The following is a 12,500-nucleotide window of genomic DNA, read 5'->3' on the forward strand; positions in this document are numbered from 1 at the left end:
AAAAGATGAAAAAGTGTCCTTTTTTTACAGTTAACTTCAAAACATCATATGCAACTGTCAAGATTTGCCATTTCAATTTGTTGGATAGTTCAAACATTATATTGTATTAGATTTTGCTTGATCAGGCCAATAACTAGTCTTTTAACCCATTCTGACCGGGCACCCATTTTTTTCAAAAATAGCAGACCTAGATCTGCTATTTTTCAATAGCTAAAGCATAACATGATGCTGACACCAAAATGGGTGCCCGGTCAGAATGGGTTAAATGCCTTTTTAAGAGAAGCCGAACCCACCACCATACTATAATCCCCCTTTGGCCAATCAGTGTGCAAAGTTTTTTTGCAAATCTGATCCGATAATGAAAATCGAATCATAACTTTTAGAATTATCCTACTTTCAGTTAAACAGAAAGAGGGTGAAACCAATGTTGGCGCATGTTTGTACAGTAATACTTAATAAAATATGACTTTTCAAATGATTCCGAATGAACACATCTGGTAAGTAATCTTGTGCCACAGCTGCACATAGAATGTATATGAAAAAGTATGTCCCTATGGGTGTGTTAAACCCAAGTTCATCATTTCTATTATTATACAGAATGTCCAAGATACAATACGTTTTGTAGCTCTGTTGCTCACACACTAACTAAAGAAAGAAATGAAAATAAATATCACCCAGTGGTGAGTATACAGTATTTGGCCCTATATTTTGATATTTGAACGGTTAGTCCGTAATGTCCTCATAGAGGGTGAATGAATGGCCTGGGGGAGTCTTCCATGAGCAGCTAAGGACTTCAGAGAACTGTATACAGTAGGAGTTATTATAGAGATTAGAGAAGTTGTTATTGCAGAGATAGTATGATAAGAAAATGCAAGAATATAGACAGGAAAGCAGTGGTGGAAAAAGTACTCAAATGTTGTACTTAATTTAAGTAAAAGTATCAATACTGAAATGTAGAATTGTACAACGTTACAAATAGAAGTATTCGTATTCAAAATGAACTCAAGTAAGTACTTGTTGTATCGGAATCAAAATGTACTTTACATTCTGAACGGGAACCCATTTTGGTGTTAGCATCATGTCGTGCTTTAGATATTTAGAAATAGCAGATCTACAAGCTTGTATCGCGCCACTCGGTGGCGCGATACGAGCTTGTAGGTCTGCTATTTTTGAAAAATCGAAGAACGACTGACATAGAAACATAGCTTTTTCAGAAAACTGTCAGGATGTAGAAGACGTTTATAGAATCTGATCTCAGGTCAGAATGGGTTAAAGCACAAAAGTAAAAGTACTCATATGTCCCATTTCACAAGTTTAAAATGTAGAGGAAGGATGTGGATGTAATCAATCTGGCAAGTCTATTCAATTCTTCTGGCGTGACCGTTAGTGTGTATTACAGAATATCGTCTCTGTCGGGTGGAAAACTGACTCGTATGTCCAAAACTGTTACTTGGCAGGATTCAAATTCAGAAATAGCAAAAGTAGCAGATCTAGGGCATGCATTTACAAAAAGGTAGAATGTGGAGAAAATATGTTTCTGCCTGACAGCAACAATATGCTGCATACTTACAGATATGCAGTAACCTACTAGAAGTTGAGGCCACACAGAGCCAACACTGGCCCGATGTGTGTGTGTGTGTGTGTGTGTGTGTGTGTGTGTGTGTGTGTGTGTGTGTTACCTGGTATTTTGAGGTTCAGGTCACACACACTGCCAACACTGGCAACACTAGCGGCCTTCTGTCGCCGAGTGATGCTCTCTCGTATACGCCCCTCCCCCGTCACACGCACAGTAAAAGGACTTCCTGTTTACACAAACACATTTCTCTTTGATTATAGGATTATTTTTAACATATACATCTCACACATAAATGCACCATGTCTCTGTCTGTCTGTCTGTCTGTCTGTCTGTCCGTCCGTCTGAAATGCATGTAACTTCTACGCCCCCACAGGGAGAGCCGATTCGGTGTCGAGTCGGTCGGACCCACAGTTGTCCAGAACCGCCACAAAAGGCGGGCTCTGGACAGGGCCCCTGCCCAGTGTCCATATATGGAGCTGGCCTGTTCTGACTAGTATATAAAATATGTATGTAAAATGTACATAGTACATATAAAAATTCTACATAGTCAGAACAGGCCAGCTTATATTTACATTGTAAATATATCATACAATCGCTGGTAGTAACATAACATTTACATGAAATTACTGCTATAGCAGATACAAGGATGATATTAGCCAATATAATAATATTCACTGGATCATAGGTTTTATTTATTTTTTACCTGGGACATGTTCTTCAGCAAATCTAATGGACACAATGTAATTTCCTGGTTCGGTGGGACAATAAGAGACACCACACGTCCCGTCTTCTATGTCCTCAGTCTGAATGTCCACTTTACTGGGACCTTCAATGGCCAACGCCAAGCCACCGTAACCTGGACAAAAAGAACAATATAAAGACAGGTTATTAACCACTTTACTGGGACCTTCAATGGCCAACGCTAAGCCACCGTAACCTGGAGAAAAAGAACCATATAAAGACAGGTTATTAACCACTTTACTGGGACCTTCAATGGCCAACGCCAAGCCACCGTAACCTGGAGAAAAAGAACAATATAAAGACAGGTTATTAACCACTTTACTGGGACCTTCAATGGCCAACGCCAAGCCACCGTAACCTGGACAAAAAGAACAACATAAAGACAGGTTATTAACCACTTTACTGGGACCTTCAATGGCCAACGCCAAGCCACCGTAACCTGGACAAAAAGAACAACATAAAGACAGGTTATTAACCACTTTACTGGGACCTTCAATGGCCAACGCCAAGCCACCATAACCTGGACAAAAAGAACAATATAAAGACAGGTTATTAACCACTTTACTGGGACCTTCAATGGCCAACGCCAAGCCACCGTAACCTGGAGAAAAAGAACAATATAAAGACAGGTTATTAACCACTTTACTGGGACCTTCAATGGCCAACGCCAAGCCACCGTAACCTGGACAAACAGAACAATATAAAGACAGGTTAGGATCAGATTCAGATTCTAAAAATGTCTGTTTGAAAATGACAGTTTTCTGAAAAAGCTATGTTTCTATGTCAGTCTTTCTTGGATTTTTCTAAAAATAGCAGACCTACAAGCTCGTAGCGCGCCACTCGGTGGCGCGCTATGAGCTTGTAGATCTGCTATTTTTCAATAGCTAAAGCATAACATAATGCTAACACCAAAAGGAGTTCCCGCCCAAAATGGCTTATTAACCACTTTGAATGTAGTCTCCCATAGCCAGATGAAGCCCATTAAATTAATGTAGATATCTCCATACGCATCACTGGATATGCAGGGCTAATGTCTGTCATTATTGTAAAAAAAAAAAGTCACTTTTATGTAGAGAAAACGGCAGATCTACAATTCTACATGCTTACAATGTACCACGATATGACGAGTTGTGGGCTTGTAGATCGGCCATTTTATTAAATTAATACAACAAAGTATAAAGGGCTTAACCTGAGATCAGATTCATACGAGGTTTCCGCCGGACACACACTGGTCTGATGAACCCATTCTGACCTGAGATCAGATTCTAAAAATGTCAGTCGTTCTTCGATTTTTCTAAAAATAGCAGACCTACAAGCTCATATCGCGCCACTCGGTGGCGCGATATGAGCTTGTAGATCTGCTATTTTTCAATAGCTAAAGCATAACATGATGCTGACACCAAAATGGGTTCCCGCGCAGAATGGGTTAAAGGAGCACCTTTTCAACTTTGTCTTCATATAATTCATTATAAGAATGCACATTTTCCGTCTACTCACTCAGTGTCTCGTTAGTGGGCTATGGACACCTCAGAACGCTTCCTACTGTACCAATGACATCATCGATGGGGATTTCAAACTAATACAACTACGGCCTCTCTCTTCCTGGTACGTTAGCATGCTGAAATAGAAGCCTTTGTTCTTGCATCAATAAAAAAATAAAACGTTTTAGAATGACCAAACCTGACTACTTTCTGAAGTGTCAACAGCCCTCCTTTGAGAGTAGACAGAAATTGTGACATTTTAAGAATGAGCATAAATGGGGACCAATTGTATGAAGATAGGGTTCAAAATGGGTAAGGGGAAGTCCCCACTTCAACAAGGATCATCCTAGTCTCTGTCTAGTTTCCTATTCAACAGCTGTATTAGTAGGATTTAGAGCAGATTACTGGACACCATTTTGTTCACAATCATAACATTATAACCTGGACCGATGAGTGTAAACACAAGGTTGTTCATATGTTTGGAGGGTCTTCTTTACTAGGGCCCTCCAAGGAGAATAAGGCATCCACCCAAACACCACCAGACAAAGAAATAAACACGCACACACACACGCACACACATACACACACACACACACACACACACACACACACACACACACACACACACGCTCCCAGTGAACAACAGTAGGAAACTGTGGTTGTACTGAGCAGCTCCCAGGTGTCGATCTGTGTAATGACATGACTTTGCTATAATAAAACATCTGCACTTAGTCAACCTTCCCTGGATAAATAAATAAAGGTTAAAAATAGCCTAAACAGGACTGTAGCTTTAAGACAAACAGTTGTCATGGTTTTCAGGAAACCATTTTGGCTTGTGGTTTTCCATTCTGTAATTGAGGTCACACTCGTAAAACATTTTTCTTCCTAAACGCTTTCCAGTACATGTACTTTTAATGAAGACATTGCTGTAATCAGTAAATGGACTCAGAACATGCGTTTGTGTAGAATCACATTATGGTAAATAGTAAATTACAATTAGCCACAGCTGCTTTTTAACAATTCTTAGCAATTACACCCCAACATATCTACGCTTATCAGTATTTTCCATTAAATATCCCAAGCTTGGTTTGCCACAGACAGGATCCTGAATTCAGCCACACAGTAACAAATGCAGGCTGTTTGGTTACCGATGGCCTTTGCTCATTGTAGGTTGTTGGGTCTAATTTGTGGATGCTGTTATCATACGTGGATGTATAGCGTCTCTGAAGAGGTTGTCCAACAATCCTTGAACAAATGTTTAGCTGTTGCAGCAGTTGTGACTTTAAGGCTACAGACAAACATCCATACCAGGTGGTACTACAGTACTGAAGAACACTCAGAAGTGAAAAACAAAAGAAGGATCCGTCCACTAGCACCAAAGGATCTTAACACATTCTGAACGGGCACCCATTTTGGTGTCGGCATCATGTTATGCTTTAGCTATTGAAAAATAGCAGATCTACAAGCTCATATCGCGCCACCGAGTGGCGCGATACGAGCTTGTAGGTCTGCTATTTTTGAGAAATCGAAGAGCGACTGAAATTTCTAGAATCTGATCTCAGGTCAGAATGGGTTAATCAGACCAGTGTGTGTCCATGTGGAAACCTCGTATGAATCTGATCTGAGGTCAGAATGGGTTAAACGGCGAAGGAAATAGATTCTTTGCTTTGTTTTTTTAACACACCGATTCAATCAGATCTTTCCACGACAAGAGATGATCTATTACTAGGTATTTATATGAACATACCTGGTTAATCTGTTCACCATGAATAGTAATGGGGGATCTATAGTGGTGCACCAAATATAATCTCTTCATCGTTTATTGTATGGTATAACATAATATTGTACCAACCTGCTTCCCTGGTGTCGACCACAAAGCAGGAGTTGGTGAAGGTGTCCCCCCTGATGAGGCCTTCTCCATGGACCTTCACCCTACTGGCATCCCCTATCTCTGACTGGACCACCATGATGGTGATGGGACTGTTAGCCACATGGACGCCATTCTTCAAGATGCTCACCAGGTGTTCTCCTACCTCCCTGGGAATGAAAGAGATGCCTGGAGGAGAGGAGAGGAGAGGAGATGACAAGCAATGGATGAGACTACGGTGTGTGTGACTGTGTGACTGTGTACGCGCGGTGTGTGTTCCTTTTGTTGTTATATAGGTTCAATGGTATGCTCACACATAACTGGTGATCACTGGCATTGAGCTACTGAATTGGACGTGGCCCCCCCCCTTCCAAAATGAAATGTATGGCGATGTGGAAATAAATTGGTGCTTTTGACAGCCGTGTCCACATTTCTTTGCTAATCTCCCTTTATTTAGGAATACCCCATTGAGATATAGTATCTCGCTTTCGAGAGGAGAGGGTCCTAAAAATGGTTGTTGTGGTGCAGGTTAGTATATTTCATGGTAGTGTATATTTCATGGTAGTGTATATGTCATGGTAGAGGGACCAGACCTATATGGTTGTTGTGGTGCATAGTAGTGTATATGTCATGGTAGAGGGACCAGACCTATATGGTTGTTGTGGTGCATAGTAGTGTATATGTCATGGTAGAGGGACCAGACCTATATGGTTGTTGTGGTGCATAGTAGTGTATATGTCATGGTAGAGGGACCAGACCTATATGGTTGTTGTGGTGCATAGTAGTGTATATGTCATGGCAGAGGGACCAGACCTATATGGTTGTTGTGGTGCATAGTAGTGTATATGTCATGGTAGAGGGACCAGACCTATATGGTTGTTGTGGTGCATAGTAGTGTATATGTCATGGCAGAGGGACCAGACCTATATGGTAGTTGTGGTGCATAGTAGTGTATATTTCATGGTAGAGGGACCAGACCTATATGGTTGTTGTGGTGCATAGTAGTGTATATGTCATGGTAGAGGGACCAGACCTATATGGTTGTTGTGGTGCATAGTAGTGTATATGTCATGGTAGAGGGACCAGACCTATATGGTTGTTGTGGTGCATAGTAGTGTATATTTCATGGTAGAGGGACCAGACCTATATGGTTGTTGTGGTGCATAGTAGTGTATATGTCATGGTAGAGGGACCAGACCTATATGGTTGTTGTGGTGCATAGTAGTGTATATGTCATGGTAGAGGGACCAGACCTATATGGTTGTTGTGGTGCATAGTAGTGTATATTTCATGGTAGAGGGACCAGACCTATATGGTTGTTGTGGTGCATAGTAGTGTATATGTCATGGTAGAGGGACCAGACCTATATGGTTGTTGTGGTGCATAGTAGTGTATATGTCATGGTAGAGGTAGCCTGACCTAAGCAGAGACATTTCTGGTCTAGAGGGGCGAGTCGCGCCTCAGAAATGCGCGCACCCTGATTGGATCTCATCGATCTGTCCGTCACCCCCGGCCCCTCCTCTCCCCCCTAGTGCAGCGCTACGTCACATCATTTAGAGCGACGCCCACCCGGAAGGGTTGACTCCCACTTTTAGACTGGTTCAGCCCACAGCTTTTTCCAGGCTTTCATCTTTCGTGCAGACGAAATGAAAGCCTGGGTATCGAGGCTATGGTAGAGGGACCAGACCTATATGGTTGTTGTGGTGCATAGTAGTGTATATTTCATGGTAGTGTATATGTCATGGTAGTGTATATGTCATGGTAGAGGGACCAGACCTATATGGTTGTTGTGGTGCATGGTAGTGTATATTTCATGGTAGAGGGACCAGACCTATGTGGTTGTTGTGGTGCATAGTAGTGTATATGTCATGGTAGAGGGACCAGACCTATATGGTTGTTGTGGTGCATAGTAGTGTATATGTCATGGTAGAGGGACCAGACCTATATGGTTGTTGTGGTGCATAGTAGTGTATATGTCATGGTAGAGGGACCAGACCTATATGGTTGTTGTGGTGCATAGTAGTGTATATGTCATGGTAGAGGGACCAGACCTATATGGTTGTTGTGGTGCATAGTGGTGTATATGTCATGGTAGAGGGACCAGACCTATATGGTTGTTGTGGTGCATAGTAGTGTATATTTCATGGTAGAGGGACCAGACCTATATGGTTGTTGGGGTGCATAGTAGTGTATATTTCATGGTAGAGGGACCAGACCTATATGGTTGTTGTGGTGCATAGTAGTGTATATGTCATGGTAGAGGGACCAGACCTATATGGTTGTTGTGGTGCATAGTAGTGTATATGTCATGGTAGAGGGACCAGACCTATATGGTTGTTGTGGTGCATAGTAGTGTATATGTCATGGTAGAGGGACCAGACCTATATGGTTGTTGTGGTGCATAGTAGGGATGCACCGATCCGGCATTTTGGCATTCGATACCGATTTCGATACATGGGGGTCCAGTATCTGCCGATACAGAGTACCGATCCGATACCCCCCACAAAGAAACGTAATAACCTATTAAGCTGTATGCCTCACTGTGTGGAGTCTGGAATCATTATTTGGTGTAAGGCAACATCAAGGCTTGACTTAAACATTACCTTCCCAACTTTGTAAAACAAAATGTAACAAACACAGATATAAAATGCACTGAATTATTTATTAAATAACTGTGCAACAATTAGACCAGGTTAATGTGTGCGCAGGCTAGCCTGGCTGCATTCCACATGTTATACTGTCAATACTACACTGCTGTGTCACAGAGGAGGTAGAGTTGTTTTCATACTGTAATTACACATAATTATCGGATCAGATAATGGATCGGCCACCGATCCGATACCCGATCTAGAATTTTAGCCTGGATCGGCGCCGATCTCCGATACGAGTATCGGATCGGTGCATCCCTAGTGCATAGTAGTGTATATTTCATGGTAGAGGGACCAGACCTATATGGTTGTTGTGGTGCATAGTAGTGTATATGTCATGGTAGAGGGACCAGACCTATATGGTTGTTGTGGTGCATGGTAGTGTATATTTCATGGTAGAGGGACCAGACCTATATGGTTGTTGTGGTGCATAGTAGTGTATATGTCATGGTAGAGGGACCAGACCTATATGGTTGTTGTGGTGCATAGTAGTGTATATGTCATGGTAGAGGGACCAGACCTATATGGTTGTTGTGGTGCATAGTAGTGTATATGTCATGGTAGAGGGACCAGACCTATATGGTTGTTGTGGTGCATAGTAGTGTATATGTCATGGTAGAGGGACCAGACCTATATGGTTGTTGTGGTGCATAGTAGTGTATATGTCATGGTAGAGGGACCAGACCTATATGGTTGTTGTGGTGCATAGTAGTGTATATTTCATGGTAGAGGGATCAGACCTATATGGTTGTTGTGGTGCATAGTGGTGTATATGTCATGGTAGAGGGACCAGACCTATATGGTTGTTGTGGTGCATAGTAGTGTATATGTCATGGTAGAGGGACCAGACCTATATGGTTGTTGTGGTGCATAGTAGTGTATATTTCATGGTAGAGGGATCAGACCTATATGGTTGTTGTGGTGCATAGTAGTGTATATGTCATGGTAGAGGGACCAGACCTATATGGTTGTTGTGGTGCATAGTAGTGTATATGTCATGGTAGAGGGACCAGACCTATATGGTTGTTGTGGTGCATAGTAGTGTATATGTCATGGTAGAGGGACCAGACCTATATGGTTGTTGTGGTGCATAGTAGTGTATATGTCATGGCAGAGGGACCAGACCTATATGGTTGTTGTGGTGCATAGTAGTGTATATGTCATGGTAGAGGGACCAGACCTATATGGTTGTTGTGGTGCATAGTAGTGTATATGTCATGGTAGAGGGACCAGACCTATATGGCTGTTGTGGTGCATAGTAGTGTATATGTCATGGTAGAGGGACCAGACCTATATGGTTGTTGTGGTGCATAGTAGTGTATATTTCATGGTAGAGGGACCAGACCTATATGGTTGTTGTGGTGCATAGTAGTGTATAGTTCATGGTAGAGGGACCAGACCTATATGGTTGTTGTGGTGCATAGTAGTGTATATGTCATGGTAGAGGGACCAGACCTATATGGTTGTTGTGGTGCATAGTAGTGTATATGTCATGGTAGAGGGACCAGACCTATATGGTTGTTGTGGTGCATAGTAGTGTATATGTCATGGTAGAGGGACCAGACCTATATGGTTGTTGTGGTGCATAGTAGTGTATATGTCATGGTAGAGGGACCAGACCTATATGGTTGTTGTGGTGCATAGTAGTGTATATGTCATGGTAGAGGGACCAGACCTATATGGTTGTTGTGGTGCATAGTAGTGTATATGTCATAGTAGTGCTATATGTTGCATGGTAGTGTATATGTCATGGTAGAGGGACCAGACCTATATGGTTGTTGTGGTGCATAGTAGTGTATATGTCATAGTAGTGTATATGTCATGGTAGAGGGACCAGACCTATATGGTTGTTGTGGTGCATAGTAGTGTATATGTCATGGCAGAGGGACCAGACCTATATGGTTGTTGTGGTGCATAGTAGTGTATATGTCATGGTAGAGGGACCAGACCTATATGGTTGTTGTGGTGCATAGTAGTGTATATGTCATGGTAGAGGGACCAGACCTATATGGTTGTTGTGGTGCATAGTAGTGTATATTTCATGGTAGAGGGACCAGACCTATATGGTTGTTGTGGTGCATAGTAGTGTATATGTCATGGTAGAGGGACCAGACCTATATGGTTGTTGTGGTGCATAGTAGTGTATATGTCATGGTAGAGGGACCAGACCTATGTGGTTGTTGTGGTGCATAGTAGTGTATATGTCATGGTAGAGGGACCAGACCTATATGGTTGTTGTGGTGCATAGTAGTGTATATGTCATGGTAGAGGGACCAGACCTATATGGTTGTTGTGGTGCATAGTAGTGTATATGTCATGGTAGAGGGACCAGACCTATATGGTTGTTGTGGTGCATAGTAGTGTATATGTCATGGTAGAGGGACCAGACCTATATGGTTGTTGTGGTGCATAGTAGTGTATATGTCATGGTAGAGGGACCAGACCTATATGGTTGTTGTGGTGCATAGTAGTGTATATGTCATGGTAGAGGGACCAGACCTATATGGTTGTTGTGGTGCATAGTAGTGTATATGTCATGGTAGAGGGACCAGACCTATATGGTTGTTGTGGTGCATAGTAGTGTATATTTCATGGTAGAGGGACCAGACCTATATGGTTGTTGTGGTGCATAGTAGTGTATATGTCATGGTAGAGGGACCAGACCTATATGGTTGTTGTGGTGCATAGTAGTGTATATGTCATGGTAGAGGGACCAGACCTATATGGTTGTTGTGGTGCATAGTAGTGTATATTTCATGGTAGAGGGACCAGACCTATATGGTTGTTGTGGTGCATAGTAGTGTATATTTCATGGTAGAGGGCCCAGACCTATATGGTTGTTGTGGTGCATAGTAGTGTATATGTCATGGTAGAGGGACCAGACCTATATGGTTGTTGTGGTGCATAGTAGTGTATATGTCATGGTAGAGGGACCAGACCTATATGGTTGTTGTGGTGCATAGTAGTGTATATGTCATGGTAGAGGGACCAGACCTATATGGTTGTTGTGGTGCATAGTAGTGTATATGTCATGGTAGAGGGACCAGACCTATATGGTTGTTGTGGTGCATAGTAGTGTATATTTCATGGTAGAGGGACCAGACCTATATGGTTGTTGTGGTGCATAGTAGTGTATATTTCATGGTAGAGGGACCAGACCTATATGGTTGTTGTGGTGCATAGTAGTGTATATGTCATGGTAGAGGGACCAGACCTATATGGTTGTTGTGGTGCATAGTAGTGTATATGTCATGGTAGAGGGACCAGACCTATATGGTTGTTGGGGTGCATAGTAGTGTATATGTCATGGTAGAGGGACCAGACCTATATGGTTGTTGTGGTGCATAGTAGTGTATATATTTCATGGTAGAGGGACCAGACCTATATGGTTGTTGTGGTGCATAGTAGTGTATATGTCATGGTAGAGGGACCAGACCTATATGGTTGTTGTGGTGCATAGTAGTGTATATGTCATGGTAGAGGGACCAGACCTATATGGTTGTTGTGGTGCATAGTAGTGTATATGTCATGGTAGAGGGACCAGACCCTATATGGTTGTTGTGGTGCATAGTAGTGTATATGTCATGGTAGAGAGACCAGACCTATATGGTTGTTGTGGTGCATAGTAGTGTATATGTCATGGTAGAGGGACCAGACCTATGTGGTTGTTGTGGTGCATAGTAGTGTATATGTCATGGTAGAGGGACCAGACCTATGTGGTTGTTGTGGTGCATAGTAGTGTATATGTCATGGTAGAGGGACCAGACCTATATGGTTGTTGTGGTGCATAGTAGTGTATATGTCATGGTAGAGGGACCAGACCTATATGGTTGTTGTGGTGCATAGTAGTGTATATGTCATGGTAGAGGGACCAGACCTATATGGTTGTTGTGGTGCATAGTAGTGTATATGTCATGGTAGAGGGACCAGACCTATATGGTTGTTGTGGTGCATAGTAGTGTATATGTCATGGTAGAGGGACCAGACCTATATGGTTGTTGTGGTGCATAGTAGTGTATATGTCATGGTAGAGGGAGCAGACCTATATGGTTGTTGTGGTGCATAGTAGTGTATATGTCATGGTAGAGGGACCAGACCTATATGGTTGTTGTGGTGCATAGTAGTGTATATGTCATGGTAGAGGGACCAGACCTATATGGTTGTTGTGGTGCATAGTAGTGTATATG

The 12,500-nt window shown here is 42.3% G+C and overlaps 1 protein-coding gene across 2 annotated transcripts in view; it reads right to left on the reverse strand.

Annotated features, from left to right (window-relative positions):
* The window catches only part of flnba (filamin B a), a 74,158-nt gene that overhangs the window by 10,274 nt on the left and 51,384 nt on the right, over window positions 1-12,500 (reverse strand). For both annotated transcript variants that reach the window (XM_083772027.1, XM_083772026.1), the window contains 3 exons: window positions 5,651-5,854; window positions 2,280-2,432; window positions 1,680-1,802 (listed from right to left, as the gene is read on the reverse strand). In XM_083772027.1, the coding sequence (XP_083628153.1) occupies window positions 1,680-1,802; window positions 2,280-2,432; window positions 5,651-5,854 (480 nt within the window). The remainder of the gene's footprint in view (window positions 1-1,679; window positions 1,803-2,279; window positions 2,433-5,650; window positions 5,855-12,500) is intronic.

Source organism: Protomyctophum parallelum (assembly GCF_964188405.1).
Source record: "Protomyctophum parallelum genome assembly, chromosome: 8".
In the NCBI taxonomy this organism is placed as follows: Eukaryota; Metazoa; Chordata; class Actinopteri; order Myctophiformes; family Myctophidae; genus Protomyctophum; species Protomyctophum parallelum.